Consider the following 16380-nt stretch of genomic DNA (forward strand, 5'->3'; position numbering starts at 1 on the left):
TTTCCAGAGAAAAGACAGGCAATTATTCCGAGAATTTTGTGGGGGAAAATCATGGAATAATTGTTGGGCTAACAAACCAATTTATTGCACGACGAGTATATGATTCACATTGATTTAATAATAGAAAATAAACAAAGCGTTTAAAGTTGAAACTAACTTTTCTTTGGTCTACTATGCCAGGCCAGGCCCCCCCTCCCCTGTTGACCCCCAACTGTTACCAAATCCAATGGATTTTACAGCAATTTTTTCTGTTTACAGGCCATAAAAACAAAGTTCTTCCACTTCCCTTCACCCACTTGATAGCCGCAATTGAGTAAAACAAAAGCAAAGAAAGAGAGTCTCTCGGCGGGGGTCGACTCGTTGATACCCTCGAGGATGTATCTACAGTCTTCGGATTTACCTAAAATTTGTTTGAACTCTGGAGGGTATTTATCGCAAGAATTAATGGTCCCATCCATTCTGGTGGTTCCGATTGATGCCAAAGAAATAGCATCTACTTAAAACCGTAATACCTCAAAAACATACCGTATAAAATAGTAGAAAAAATAGAATAAAATGATGGAAAAAAATACTCTAACTGCATTACGCCGCCGCCTCTGCCTCGTGCTTCGGTTCCTCCTCCTACGCCTCCCATGTGTCAATGGCAGACCAACGAAGCGAGCGACAGGGAGGAGTGGGAGAGCCACCACAGTGTGGGTGTAACAGAGAGAGGGAGAGGGAGAGGGAGAACCGAAAGCCGTTAGACAAGTAGAACATTCGAGCAGCGGCCGGCTCCGAGTCGCGTTCACAGTTACTCACTTATGCAGCGGGGTTCGCCAGTCGCCATTCGACGACCGACGCCAAGCCACAACAACAAAAAAAAACAAAAACAAAAAACATTAAAGCCAGCTTATGTATGGCCATAAACTTGGCCAAAAGCACAAGCAGACAGTCCATAAAGGGACGGACGGACGGAGAGCGCTTGGAGTTTGGCCCCACAAACCGTTGATTAAATGTCAGCAGGAAAAGAACCAATAAGATACTCAAGCATACGGTAGACGACAATTATATAGATACAGTATCTCGAGGTAATAATTCTCGGGCGGAATTCAAAGGAGAGAGAAAGTTGCAGCCGACGCGTCGGCAGCTATCATTATCGAACACTTCTTTATTTTCTGTTATACTACCGTGTAATAGATCGCAATAAATTGTTGGGATATGTTGGAATATCTGGATAGAAGAGTTTTCCTTAAACCTACATCTATAGCCATAGGTTCTTACGGATCTATAACATTGGAAGGACTGGAGGGATTCAGGGATTTCAGATTTACTAATGATACAAATTTCCCTTGTACAGGGATTCAGTTTCCAAGCCCAGGCTGTGGCGCACTCTCTCACAGTGTGGCTTAGCAATAAGAGAGCGCACCACCTCTCTCTCACGCATTTTACTTAAACGAACCTCTTTCTCGGGGTATCACAATAAAATTGTTTATTTTTTTTTGCTTTCTAGCGGTGTAACGAGTCACGAAGAGAATCTTCGCACAATGAAGCTGGTGGTCGGCTAACTGAGAAGGAGTACGCGCTCGCTTCCACGGCTGGTCTCTGGTCGGAAATGGGGATGGGTTCTTTGGGGTAACCCTCCAGTTAGGTTGCTTCGTTCCTGCTGGTATTATTTTATTAAAATTCGCGTACTCTTTTTGGGAATGGGAGGGGGACAGACAAGGAAAGGATCATTAGGGGTTCGGTAAGTATATTTGGGCAAAGATAGTATAGAGAAGGAATAGGGATCTACCACCGCGTCGGACATCTCTGTTTTGCTGGCACGGAGTCGTGCCACGCCCACCCTACCATGATCCTGAAAAGGCCAATAATAATATCAGGATCCCTGGAGTGTCCGGTATTGGTCATCCTATTTCGCTCCCGAGCGGCATGGTTCCCCCAAATACGGTAACGTCTAGCACATATTCATCTTAACAATCATTTTATTAGAAACTATATTCAGATACCCTCATGTTACAAAAAAAAAACACTAACAGAGAACTCCAAGACAAGGCTAAATGGACAAAAGTAGGAACGAAAAGCGTCACAAGAGATATAGCTATTAATTCTAGGGAATATTTAGATTAATAAATACGATAAGTATAAATAGTTATAAGTGCATATACGATATTTTATATTGCGATATAAACTAATGATTTTTCCTTAAATAGAAAGATAATAGTTCAGCGCCATATAGGTACACATGTCCCAGCACATCGGCTTCAGGGAGTAGTTGGACATACTATTCGTTTTACCAATCTTACTGTAAAGGCAGAAGGCCAATCAGCTGTGACTAGTTTAAAAGTGTGAGGTCAACGACCGACAAACAGCTCTAGCAAAAAAAAACGAAGCTTTTGCCACGCTCGCGGAATTTTGGGAGGCAAAGCAATGTAGTGTTGTTGGTATAGTATAAAGCTCACTCAGTTGTTGTTTGTGTTCCCGCGGCGAAAGATCTTTCGTAGCTGGGCGTGTCGCTGTGTGTGGGTGCATTACGCTTTTACCTGCAAACCAAAAACAAAATCGAACAGCACGTGCTGCATGGCATAAGCTCGCTGATGTGACCCGGCCGAGCGGACGCTTTTAAGCTCAATCTTTTAAACTTGTACAAAATGCATTTTCAAACTTTTCAGGTGTGGTTGGTTTTTCTTTTCTGTTTTTCTTTTCTGTCTACAATTATCACTAAGTATATCCAACTACACAAAAACGGACATATCTCCGGACTGCGAGGGTCAAGGGAATGCGAGTCACGGGGGGGATCTTACTGGCCTCAGTGGCTTTCAATGGGCTGTGTGTACATATGTATGTGAGCACATCTCTTTACTTTTTTGTTTTTTGGGTACATTCAGCCTACATAATGACACTAACGAGCACCTATGACAAACACTGGCCTCAGCTGCACTTTAACTACACGTTGAACAGCTAGGCCCGAATCACGAGAAGAACAAGAGAGGCGATACCACTCAGGGTCGCCGGGAGGTTATGTCCACACGTGGCGCACTATCTTTTTTTCAGCCCGGTAGGAAAATTTCCGCTGCTTCCGTCCTACGCTGACTGCAAGTTCCGGGTTACCGCGCTTCTTGGCCCGGTTTTGAACGCGAAACGGTTACGCCAATTCGCCGCACTAAGCCCGGTCAGACGGCTGTCTTCGCCTCGCGCAGCCAAAGTTCACTGCCCGCGACTTGGTGGATCAGCTGGTTCGTAGTGCGGGGGCTTAAAGCTCGGGCTGCAGCTTTGGAATACTTCCCAAACTAAGTGCCGATTCTAATGTGGAATTTGAAAATACTGATCAGGCTACTTTTTCTAACAGTTCTTAATGCACATATTTACCCTGTTGGAACTGGCACTGCGAAAATAGGGGGATGGGGTTGAGGTGCTAATTCCCTCTTTCTCCAGGTGTTTTTGTGTTGGGGCTGCTGACCTCCAAGCGGAAAATACAGAATAATTCGGAAAATCTAACTTCGAGGCTCCTAGCACTATCGAAGGCCGGTACTCACGTTTTCGTTTGGAACCCAATCTGTTTTCTTGGGTTCTTTTTTTTTTCGATCTGGTGCACTTTTGTTTTAATATTTTTATTTTTATTTTATTTTTATTTTTTTTATTTTTATTTTTATTATTTTTTTTTCTCACCGCGCAACTGAATTCTTGTACGGCCACGAGGAGAAAGAAAGATTTGGGCGGATCTACCGACCAACAAACATTTGGTTCTCCGGATCTGCCTTTGCACGATCCTTCGCCATTCACCTTGAACGGTTATGGAAATGGTGGTGAGATTTTTTTTTCGTTTTTCGCCTATTCTTAATGTCACCCCTAGGTGGCGCTAGCCCCACATGACAAGGAACATTCAACATGTAACACCACCAAAAAGAAATTAAACCAACCTAACTATACACTAACTATCGGAAATAAACTTAATAATTAATAAGTATCTCGGTGAGGTGTGATATCTAATTATATAAATAATATAATATTTATAAATATAAATATATAAATTGTACAACTAACATCGGCCTACTTTCAGGCGAAGAAAAGTGATAGGCTTTCCTATACGCCCGACAAGCAACCACTACAGCGGTCTCAGCGTTTATTAAGCAATCAAAGCTCATTTGCTAATAAATATCTGCAATCGATTGCGGAAAAGTGACCCATAAAAAAAGAACAGACCCAAAGAATCACCATAGAGAGAGAGAGAGAGAGAGAGATAGGGATACGAGTGGCTCACAGAAAGCACTTCCGCTCCGTTCATTCAAACGTTAATCAATTTATCCACGGCATATGGTCGGTTCGTCTATATATTTCTCTAATTAGGTGAGTCAAATCGATTGCCGCTCATTAAACGGCATTTCCATGGCCCCACCAGTCGATTGGCATTCAAAGTGTGGGGTTTATCCCACCTGCTGCAATAAGGGGACTTGGAGTCGTCATTGTATATCGTATTGATTCTGATGAGGGGCACCACATTCACCCTCTGAATTCTTTCTTTAAATTTATGCATTTTCTAGTCGAATTTCCAGTGGTCTACCTTTCTTTATAAAACAAATTCCCCTCATATTTGCATACATTTGATCTATGAGAAAAGGCCTAAGAAATGAACAAGGAATAAGGCGCAGAAGACGATATGTGTGCTCCCATCTCGTGTTATTATATTACAGAACTTTGTTGGTTTCTAGCGGCAAAAATATCGCTTCAACAGCAATTACTTTCCCGTTCAAACAAAGGGCCATTTCGAATAGTTCATTGAATATAATCCCCCATTCGGTACTGCAGAAAGAGCCCTTCATTCGTGCACTCTAACCTTTTACTTGGGCATTTAAATCATATTAGTTTATTGATATGGCTTTCGGCTAAGACCCCAACGCCGAAAGCTATAAAAACGCTGGATAATGCTGATAAAGCACAAAGCCACAAGAAGAAGGTTTTCTTGGTTTCATTTTCCCGCTGCAGCTGGGGGCGGGGGCGGGGGTGGGGGGTTGGGGGCAACGTGAGACTTTTTACATTCAGATCATCACTGGAGGGTGGGGGAGGGGGGACTTAGGTGGGGAAGGTCTTTCCGGAGAGTTTTCTTTTGTACGCAGAGAGGAAAATGAAATGAATATTAATTCTGGTTTTTGGTTTTTGTTTTTTTTTTTGCCTTCAAGACAAAAGAATTACTCGTACCGCAGAGGAGGCGGAGGGAAGTGTAGGGACGGAGGGATGGAGCAGTGCAAACAATAGCCACGTTTATTGCTTTGATTATGAAATTTTGTGTTCCGTTTCAATTTCATGCTGTTAAATGGTGGGAAAGCCTCACACAGATACTGCACGCATACGCATACCACCATATCGTACTATATGTAACAGGTTTACAGTTACGAATCGCACTTCCATATATGGGTTATGCCACACAATACACAATCCAAAAGACGCGTGTGGCTCGGCATTGTGGGAAAAAGACTCCAACTGCGACTCCTCCTCCGATGGAGGTGCTGACACCGCTTTTCCCTCCCTACCTCCCTCCCCGAAAACGGCCAGGAGGAAATGTGTGGTGTAAAGTAGGTCTCAACCACTTGATAGTCTCCAAAAGAGATCTATTTTTAGGGGTTTGTGGTCAAGAAAACAGATTTCCCCATGTCTCTGATCTGTTTTCAAATGATTCCACTGAGAAACCTTTTGCAAACCGGAATCAAGTGGGATCTACATTGTGTTCCCTCACTTTTGATGCTGCCACATATCATATCATTCTCACTTACAGGGAAATTTTTGTTCCATTGAAATGGGTCAGATCACACACCAAACGATCAACCTCAGAGCGGGTTCTGCACTATTTATCAAGGCAAAAACTCGGTTCGGGCCACCAATCCAACTGTAACTAACTGGGCTTCACTAAATTCAATAACGCGCTGGAGCCGGAACATCCATCCATCCATCCATCCATTGGTAACAATCGCAATTCGTACGTACGTGGCGCACCAGTACCGTACATACGTTTTGGTCAAGTCATGCCACTTGGTGCCGCATTGTCACGCATCATTAGTGGCAGACAATGGGACAGAGACGGGCGAGGCGCTTATTCTGGAGGGATCTCTTCAGGAGAGGGGGGAGGGGCGAGGAGTGATCGGATGATTATTTGTGGTAAAGCGATATGATTGCATGATGACATGACATGGCCGTAAAGTGTGCGACACAATAACCAAAAAAACCGGAAAAATTGACAGCACGCCATCTGAAAAGTGGACGGAGTGGAGGAGCAGAGCGGAGAACGGACTGAAATTTGAGTACAAACTAATGAAAATAAATAATAACCACATGGAACAACTTCATGGAGTCCTCGATTCGATTGTTGTCCCCCTCTCTCTCTCTCTCTCCCTCTCTTTGTTGGGGGTCGTTGCCAGATACTAAATTTAGTTGCACGAAAACCAAAAAGGTACTCTTTTTTGTGGGGGGGGGTAATCGATACGAGTCGGACCCTGAGAGGGGACTGATCGAAGGCGTGTGGCACATTCGAGGCGGAAGAAGAAAGAGAAACCCGAAACTAAAAGGGAATATCATACGAGTAGATTGCTAGGATTGCTAGGCAAGATGGATCATCATCCATTGGCACCCCACCAATTTAAGGGCAGACAGTAAGGAGGTGTAGATTTTTCCTCGAAACAATCCTTGAATAACAGAAGAATAGATCGCTCCTGTCAAGAAACACTGTTCCCTTTATTCCCAAAATGAAACAACAGACCCAACACCTCGTAATTTCAATGTCTATTACATAAAGTTACAAATCCAACTTACACACAAATCAGGAAGGCAAAAAAAAGTCCTTTGGTGCTGGCGCGGAACAAGGACAAACACACATAAATCAACACACACACACACACGGACACGCACACGGACACAGTAGCGGGTGAAAGGTAAAAGTTGTTCTTTCTTTTTACCGAATGAATGGAGATGGAAACAAAAGTTTTCCACCTTCTGTTCTTTTCTGTTCTGTGAAAATTAATCCTTTGAGAAGTGAATCCTTTTTATTGGCTCCTCGGCATAGGATACTCGTAATTAGAGAGACAATGCCATTGTTGACCTTTCACTCCGATTTGCTGTATAGTTTGCTCTCTGCCCTCACTCCATCTGCATTTCACTCGCGCTTTAATTTGTGTGTGTTTTTTGTATTTTTCCACTCGCGCTGGGTGTCCTTTGCTGCCGCGACCGACGCGACGCTTGACGTTTGACGTTAACGGTACTCAATCGCGAAGCGCCCTCTGCCAGCGACGAAACGCAACTGAAGGCAAGCCGAGACGTGCAGCCAAGGCAGCGCCGCTCGTTCGGGTCGGGTCGGCGTTGGGTCGTCGTTCGGGTAGCAGCCGGCAATTGCAGCGCCTCGTTTCGGCCCCCAAGGCATGTCAACAAGAGGGAAAGGAGCTGCCACGTTGCGGCTGCCAATTACTGGGCGTGCTGCCTTACCTTCTTCTTGATCGACCCTGGCAGCACCTTTCTCTTTTCCGCAAGTGGGGGGTCGGTCGTCGGCTTAGGTCTGTGCTGTCGTTGCTGTCGTTGCTGTCGTTGCTGCTGTTGCTGCTGCGTTCTGTTTTATTGCGTTGCTTTTGTTTTGATTCTTTTGGCTTTTGGCTTTGTCTTTGCTTTGTCGGCGCCGTCAACGTCAGCGTTAGCGTCGTCGCAGGGCTCCCGACTCCTTACACCCCTCCTCCTCCTCCTCCTCCTCCTTACACCGTTGAACGCCCTGGAATGCGGAGGTGTTTGCTGAAGCTGCGCTCCTCGTGATATTCTTCTCTTCTTTTGTTGTTCTTGTTGGAGCAGAAACGGTCCCTGTACAACTGGTTGGCGGTTGAGTGCCATGGGGAAATAGCAGGTATTCTCCGGTTGGGTTCCTTGTTTGTCAAAAGATTGCATAATGCTGTTTGTTTTTGTTGTTGTTGTTTTTGTCAAGTGTTGACAGCTGTAATTATTAATTATTTGCTCGTGGGGATTACGGGCAGTGTGCCCGAGCCACGGGAATGATAATCGTAGTTCGTATATCATTCTCGAATGGAATGGAATGCGTTTATGTCATTTCGAAATTGTGCATTCTCCGGGCTCCACGCTTTGATCTTCCCTGTGGATCTGTGGAGCACTTCCAGAGACGACTCCAGATAGTCTCCTCTCCTTTTGCAGCTGTTGTAGAGTTCTTGAACGTTGCTAGCCTTTGATGAACCATTGTTTTGGTTCGTTGCAGCCACCACGTGGAAATCTCTACGATGGCCTTAATCTGCGAACTGACTCCGAATCCTGCCCAGAAGTGGCGGCAAGACTCGAGAGAGCGTCGCGTTCGCCCAAACCCAAACCCAACCCCGAATGCATTTGCTGCATATCTCAGGCGATTACCTTCTCTCCTGCACGGAGCAATTACGAAGGCCAGCGTTGGGGTGCCGAAGCTTTTAATACCCTGGCAATCCCACAGTTCCTTTGAACAATCCGTGCAGCAAAATTAAGAGCTACAGCCAAGATGCTGTTAAATCTGGAGGAATATTGTATTATACCATAATATTTTCGGGTGCAAACACTATATTACCCTCTTCAGAGGGTATTCGAACGCCTACGATGAACCAATGCAACGGAGTGGAACAAGTGGAAGGGCGGATGGATGGATGGATGGATGGATGATGGTTTGTGGGGATCTGTGCCCTGCCTGCATCTCGAGTGGCCCCTGAGCGGGACGCCGTGCCAAGTGGAGACTAAGCTCTCCTAAACGGGGAGAGACAAAAGAACTGGGCCGGGGCATAAAGAAGAATGCTCAAAGTAACTTTTAGCAGTTCACTTGAGAGCCAAAATGCGAAAGCGAAAAAGCAGAGGAAGAGGAAGGTCGTTGTTTATTGATTGCCCGACGACTACGAAGGCAGAACAGAACGGAGTAAAGGCAGGCATTGAAGAAGACAAAGGCAGAGCAGAGCAGAGCAGAGCAAAGAAATGGGAACAAAACAGAAACGGAAAGAGAGCATTCGGGAATTGGCACAGGCCCTTGAAAAAAGTTCTTCAAGCCCACGCAAATGAAACAACCGACCGACAAATGGCGGAACGAAGAAGATTATGATGGTATGAGGGTGAGAATTGAGATTAAGAGAGAGAGAGAGGAAGACGCAGACGAGCCAAGTGCAAGTGAAGGCATTAACAAAGGAAGGCACAAATTATGAAGACATTCAAGACAGAGTTCCCAGAGCTCCTTTGGGGTTTGGGAAGCGAAGCAATACTTCATTGTATTTTGGATATCAATAGGAGTATTGTCACCCTTCGTCTAGAGGACTGGGCTGCTGTTTAACATTGAAATAAGTATGATTCCATGAAGATTGTATCCATTTTGTTAAAAGTTAAATTAATGCTTAAGATTTCCGTTTTTGGATTTTACACCTTTCTGTTTTTATTGGTTCCCTCTATGTCGGATGGGCATTTGTTTGAGCTTAATTTGAAGGGAACATCCGGAACATGGGCCTGTGCCTTTCGCATTTGCCGCCTGCCAAATGACATCTGTTGTTGGCCAAATGATTGAGGCAAGAGAGGAAGAGGGGGGGAGATCAACAAGCATCGGAAATGCGGCAGTGGGGGCACTCGTAGCCCGACGGGATAGACGGATGGACGGACTCATTGAACCACAAGATGAATACAAAGATGCCAAATCAACTCGAACGAGTTTGCACTCCGTTCCCTCTCGGTCCCGTCCCTTCCTCTCTTTTCGTTTGCAGGTCAATTGCATCCCAGTCCGAGTTGGCAGCACTCCAGAGCCCCAGCGACATTTGAGTTTTGCACTCAACATGAACGTGTGACGGTGGAAAGGTCTGTCTGGTCTGCCAGTCGGAACCAGTAAGCAGTCACTAGTTGAGTGCGTGCAGCGTTTGTCAAATTGCCAGCAGAGCTGTTGAGAGTTTTCCAGTTGCACCAGTCGCAATCACCGGGTCCCGTCCCGGCTGCAATCTCGGCACATCCCATAGCATCCCATCCATATCCCAACAGTAGTTGACAAAAGTCATCCAACCAGGGAACGTCACCGACAAACCAACAGCAAGAACAACAGCAGCAACAGCAATCACAACCGCAACATTTGTAATGGAAATTCCTGCATTGAAATCTCGTTTCGTTTCGTTTAGCCTCAGCGTTTCTCTTTCTGTCTTTTGGTATACCCTTGCAGAGGGTATCAAACCTTATAAGCGAAACCAGATTCGAACAGTCAAGCACGCGACATGTACTTTGTTTTTGATTTCTCTTTTGCAGCATTCGCTTGTGGGTTATCGAAGAATAAGCTCGGAGGAATGGGAACAGTTGGGAGTATACACCTCTGGCTTATTGAATCCGTGTACTTCGGATCAACGTCCATATATTCTCTTATATAATACAAATCGAGTTAATCGATTGTCTGAATATTATTGTATCATAAATATGCATTGTATATTTATTTGCGCATCTTTTAGGGTATCACGAACTTCAAATCCTTGAAGGTTTCATTTTTGTTGGTTTCATTTTTGCGGTTCGGTTTTGTTTTTGGGTTTTCCAGCTGTTGGCTGCAAGTGGCATTGTTATTGCTGCTGTAACTGTTGCGGTTCCGTCATCATGCCCGGCCCGAGCCACAGCCGCAGCCCCACACCCATCCCCATCCCCAGCCCCATCATCGTGACAAGTCAATGAACCAGCTAAGTTTTGGGGCTTAACCGACAAAAAGCCCTTCAGCTCCATTGGCCACTTGACCGGCAGTGGGGTGAAGCCTTTGCAGTGGGATGGGTGGTGTGGTGTTTTAGGCCATTCTATTTGATGATCGATCGATGGTTATGATGATATGTATTCCCCCTCCCCCGTTGCCAAAGCCAAAGTATTACCATGTCACCTAATGGCCGTCCGATGGTAATGGGCTTGGGTGGGGGACATCGATTCGACGGATGCCAATCCGCTTATCAGCTGGAAATGTGTGTTTCGCACACACGATTAGCATATTTAATGTTTGGAAATTGCAAATTAGCTAATCCCAGCCGGCACCCGGCACCGAATTGAGTTACAAGCCCATTCTACTTCGTCTGTGACCCCTGCGTGAACCCCCAGCCGCCAGAGGGTCGAGAAATCTCCACGATGTTCGTGTCTAGTCTGATGTTTATCTTTAGAGCGCGAGACTAACTTAATTCGCTGCGACACGCCACGCAAAGGAATAAAACTATTTTACACCGACTTGATTTAGTACGAGCACTAGTATATTCTTAGCAACAGTCAATAAAGAAATAACAAAGAGTCGGAGCACTAATAGCCTGCGAAAAGCAACAAGAAGGGGGGGGGCTCGGCTGTGGCCGATAATCCGACTATGGGATACCCGCCAATCAGATTGATTTGTGGTACGCTAATGGGGATTTCATGGCGTGAAAACAGTTCCAGCCAAGACCGAGAAACGATCGAGGATGGAGAAGATAGCTGGGGAATGTATGACCAATAAAAATTACCGAGAAAAACGCTTCCCCAATCACCCATAGCCAATATACCCTTGTACTTTGCAAGTAACGGGTATGACGTACATACAAACAGCAACTACAGAAGAGACCCAACTAAGTCGAGATTAGACACAGAAATTGGGTTCAAGAGCAAACAGCACTAGAAAGCAATGGAGATTTAGAGGGGAACAGAGGTACAAGGGCTAGATAGATGGACTGTGCCCAAAAACAATGTGTGCGCCAAATGCGTACTCAATAGAAAGCATGGAGAGACAACAGAAAGAGTGAAGCAAAAAACAAACACCGCAGCACACAGACACAACGAAAAAATCAATCTAAATTGAATTATACAACACCAACAACAGACAAACATACTCGTACATACGCAGACAACAGAGAACAGAGAATTGCATGGCACATTTACAGCAACAGCAACAGCAACAACACAACAACAAGATGAGCCAAAAGAAACGAAACGGGTTTTCGTGAGACGGAGATGAAAAGATTCTCAATGAATGGGAAATCAAGTAAGCGCAAGCAGAGGCTAAATAAAGATGAGATGCATAAATTAGACTCCTCTCTCTTTCTCCACCTTTGGGGTCTCTGTTGCAATTTTGTAACAATTTGTAAAGGAGCCGCTGTGGGGAGTGGTTGGGGGAGGCAGACATGTCTGCTCTTTTAGCCTGTGCTTTTGTACATATTTGTGTTGTATTTTTTTTGGCAGATAAAATTGAATACAAATTCAGAAGCAGAGGTAGACGACGGGCACGCTTGATCGAGAGTCTCAGGTGCGCTTTTGCTCAAATGATTTGATTATTTAGGAAATTTAACCAGAACGAAAGAAATATTCTATTGAAGGGACACAGAATCCGGTTTCGGAACAAAATAAGCAGAGATGCTGACTGAAGCGGGGGTTGGTTTTCTATTGATTCTTACAAGTTCAATGTCTTTCATCTTTCACAACTGCTATCTGTTCAGGATTTCATCTCTTACCTTTTGAAATCCTTCAATACTTGTTAACAGCACCAACACACACATGTGCTTACACCCACACACAGGTCTAAATGCAGGTCCCGTAAATCCTTATACAGACACATACACCCGCACTAACAAACCAACACACGCGCGTTTACGCTTCTTTTTTGTTTTTCAAGGCGCAAAGGTCAAATTAATTTTACAATTTTTATTATTTTTGTTTATTTATTTTTGTTGTTTTATATTTTAAGAAGAACGATGCGAATTTATTTTCGAAGTTAGACGCGGCAGCACACCCGCTGTTGGTTCAAATGTGTTGTTAACTGTTGTGTACAACAGTGCTGCCAGTCACCATAAGCTAGATGCTGAAAAAAATAAGCTAGAAAAAGCTAAAAACTAAAATAGCTTAAAAATAAACCAATGATAAAAACACATCAGACTAATGGAAACTTTAATTGTTACTAATGACAAAAGGTATTTTGTGCATGCTGCCGTAGTTCCCACGACTTGGTTTCTTCTTGATTCTTGATTTTTGTCCGATTTCTCGCTAAAAAATTAACTATATTACAATTACAAAAATAAAAAAACAGAAATTGTTTTGTACTTAATTATGTTTAGCCCAAATAAACTAACTAAATAAGCTAGATTTCAAGCTATAAGCATTTAAATTGGCTTTCAACCTATTTGGTTTTAAAATAATCAAAATCTAGCTTAAAATAAGCTAAAATGGAAACACTGGTGTGCAAGCGCGATGAAGAAACTAACTTAGCCCACTAAGGCCCCCTCTATTTAAGCAGAATAGGAAGGCGATCGAAACCACGGAATATGAAACTGTGCATTCTTATTATTATCCACAAAAAAATCTTTTTACTAACCAAAAATCACCCCGATGTCTTTCATCTGAACTGCGCCCAAGTTCTTTAAGATTCATAATATTTGTGAAGTGCATTGTAATACCCACTGGACTACAATGGGTTAATCGGGATTTCGATTCTGATCGATTTTGATATTCTATTTAATATTACTAATATTTACTATATTATTACCAATAATAAGTTTATTCGATTAGCGAATTAATTTTCCACTTAACTGTATATCTTGTATCTTATCTTGTATAAAAAAAGGTTTTAACGAAAAAGTCAAACAAAAACCCGTGAGAGAGTAATCCTTCCTACTGCTCAATTTTGATATTCCATTGAATAATTCTGGCTCACTAAGACCCTTAGCTCTGCCCCCATAGTCTTATCCTATTGATAAATACATTTTCTACAAGATTGGCTAGTTTTAAGTCCTTGCTTTGTTTGCATTTTTCTAAAAAAATGTTTAGGCAAAAAAAGTAAAAACTCGGAATGAAACGTAAGTGTGTATGCAATTTTACGTTATGGTTGCTTGTCAACAGGTTTCTGTTATGCGTATGGGTCATTTGTATACCCTATTTACTTTAATAATGTTAAAATTCCAAGCTGCTTTAAAAATTAACTTATAATGATGGAAATGTTTTTGACCTATTCATATATACAGATGCGTGTTTTGCGGATATATATCTCGGTCCCGATACCTATTCTAGGTCTCTGTTAGAAGATCGCTAAAATAGCTTAAAGCTAAGCTAAAATAGCTTAGCTTTCTGCCTATATTGGAGCCAGATGACAAACATTTCCTCGATTCTATAATATCTTTTTCTATAGGGTGCAGATGCAGGCGTCGATGTTGTGGGAAATACAAAAAATTCCTCGTCCTCATAGCATATCATATGTAGAGACAGGGCTAGGTAAGGTTCGTACGAGCCTTGCAATTTCCGTTGGCTGTATTTGCCTGTTGTCCATACCTTTCCATAGCCCAGCGGTTCGAGTTGATGTTCGAGTTCGCTTGGCCGGTTCGATCAAACCAAAGAGGGCGTTTAATAAAATGAAACCACTAACCATACAGTATATAGATGTGCCAGTTCATACAACGAAATTGTCACACACCGACTTGCGCTATCCGTACCCCAGAGTGACGTCATCATGAGCGATAGAGCGCAGAGAGAACATCTTTGCATGTGTTAGTACACACGCAATATGTTTCGACAAAAATATGTGATTGTATGTTTTTTCAGATTTTTTGAACTCTCTCAGGTCTGATCTGTTTTGCCACCAGCATGTTTTAGTGTATGGGTGCACATGCATTCTCACGTACTTTGCGTGTGTGTGTTTAGTATTGCTGGCCGCTAGAACTGAAATTTGAGTTTGGTTCTTGTTTCGGGTCTTTTGATGGACTGACCTACCGCCACAATATAAATGAAGAATGGGCAGGGGGTGGGGGTATGGTACACTAGGGCGCGGGAAACAAAATAAAAGCTGTTATTTGTTTGATTTATACCACAAAATTTAAAATATTACAATAATATAATTGCACATTTATTTCCTTATCTTAAGCAGGTTGATTATAAATTATACAAATTATGCAAACGCCGTCGGCTCTCGACGTTTTTGTTTATTATAACTAAAACAATGATGTATCTAAATATACAATATAAGAATATATATATATATACTTAAATAAATATGCATAAATATAAATGGAATTGGTTTTACATATATTTCAAATCAATTGTCAATCGCGCGCTTTCCGACGGGAATCTGCAAAGTACAAATTTAGATGCCGGTCGCACCTTGAATACTCTCATGGACAATACCCATAAATTTTCTAATTCAATTATAAAATATCTTATGTACATACATATGCACATAAATATTACAGTTTATTACATTCGTATATTGCATGAGGGTTTTCAAAATTACTGCTGCCCAGTCAGCGTCGAGTCGGTGTGTCTCGAGAGAAAGAATACAAAAACAAAATATGAATCGTCTGCGTGCTGAAACCGTAGGGCAGCGTGGTCGCTGATGTCTTTGGCGCGGCACAGTGGGACTCAGCCGAAATAGTAAAAAAATTGTATGAGTGCTTTAGATAAATTCTAATAGAGAATTTTCCAATCGAATTTTCCCACTGTGCCGCTCCAAAGACATCGGCGATCCGCGACCACCGCTTCGACGGTGCTGAGGATCGAGAGTCCAGAATTGCCGAACAGACGAAACCGATGGGCAGCGGGGTCGCGGTAGAGACGAAGTACAGGCGAAAAGGGAATTGAAACCCCGCGCGCTCCCTCGTGCCTTTTGGGTTCTAATGTTAGGACCCGCCATAGAACAGCTTTTTGGTCGCTCATGCAACATCTTGGTATTGTATAGTCTTTGATATAAACAAAACGTCGAGAACCGACGGCGTTTGCATAATTTGTATAATTTATAATCAACCTGCTTAAGATAAGGAAATAAATGTGCAATTATATTATTATATATAGTCGAGAATAAATAATCAACCTGTTTAAAATAAGGAAATAAATGTGTAATTATATTATTGTAATATTTTAAATTTTGTGGTATAAATCAAACAAATAACAGCTTTTATTTTGTTTCCCGCGCCCTAGTGTACCATACCCCCACCCCCTGCCCATTCTTCATTTATATTGTGGCGGTAGGTCAGTCCATCAAAAGACCCGAAACAAGAACCAAACTCAAATTTCAGTTCTAGCGGCCAGCAATACTAAACACACACACGCAAAGTACGTGAGAATGCATGTGCACCCATACACTAAAACATGCTGGTGGCAAAACAGATCAGACCTGAGAGAGTTCAAAAAATCTGAAAAAACATACAATCACATATTTTTGTCGAAACATATTGCGTGTGTACTAACACATGCAAAGAGGTTCTCTCTGCGCTCTATCGCTCATGATGACGTCACTCTGGGGTACGGATAGCGCAAGTCGGTGTGTGACAATTTCGTTGTATGAACTGCCACATCTATATACTGTATGGTTAGTGATGAAACGTAAGATATCGACAGACAAACATCGATATCTACCCAAAGAAACGCATCGAAGTTCAAATAGTGTAAGGTGCACCTAACGGCAAGCAAAAATTCGAAAAATGA

At 43.0% G+C, this 16380-nt stretch overlaps 1 protein-coding gene across 4 annotated transcripts in view; it reads right to left on the bottom strand.

Moving 5' to 3' along the window:
* Positions 1–16380, bottom strand: part of alpha-Man-IIb (alpha-Mannosidase class II b) — a 36030-nt gene that overhangs the window by 13684 nt on the left and 5966 nt on the right. Inside the window, exon 1 of one of the 4 annotated variants that reach the window (XM_033378285.1) lies at positions 12429–12760. The exons of 1 other annotated variant lie outside the window; for it this stretch is intronic. Coding sequence is in view for 1 of the 3 variants with exons in the window: in XM_015182334.2 (XP_015037820.2) it covers positions 5745–5763 (19 nt within the window). In the remaining 2 variants the exon portion in view is untranslated. Of the gene's footprint in view, positions 1–5744; positions 5764–6777; positions 6909–12428; positions 12761–16380 lie in introns of those variants that run through there. 2 more of the 4 variants (XM_015182336.2, XM_015182334.2) reach the window with 2 other exon arrangements.

This window comes from Drosophila pseudoobscura, chromosome 2 (assembly GCF_009870125.1).
Source record: "Drosophila pseudoobscura strain MV-25-SWS-2005 chromosome 2, UCI_Dpse_MV25, whole genome shotgun sequence".
Classification (NCBI taxonomy): Eukaryota; Metazoa; Arthropoda; class Insecta; order Diptera; family Drosophilidae; genus Drosophila; species Drosophila pseudoobscura.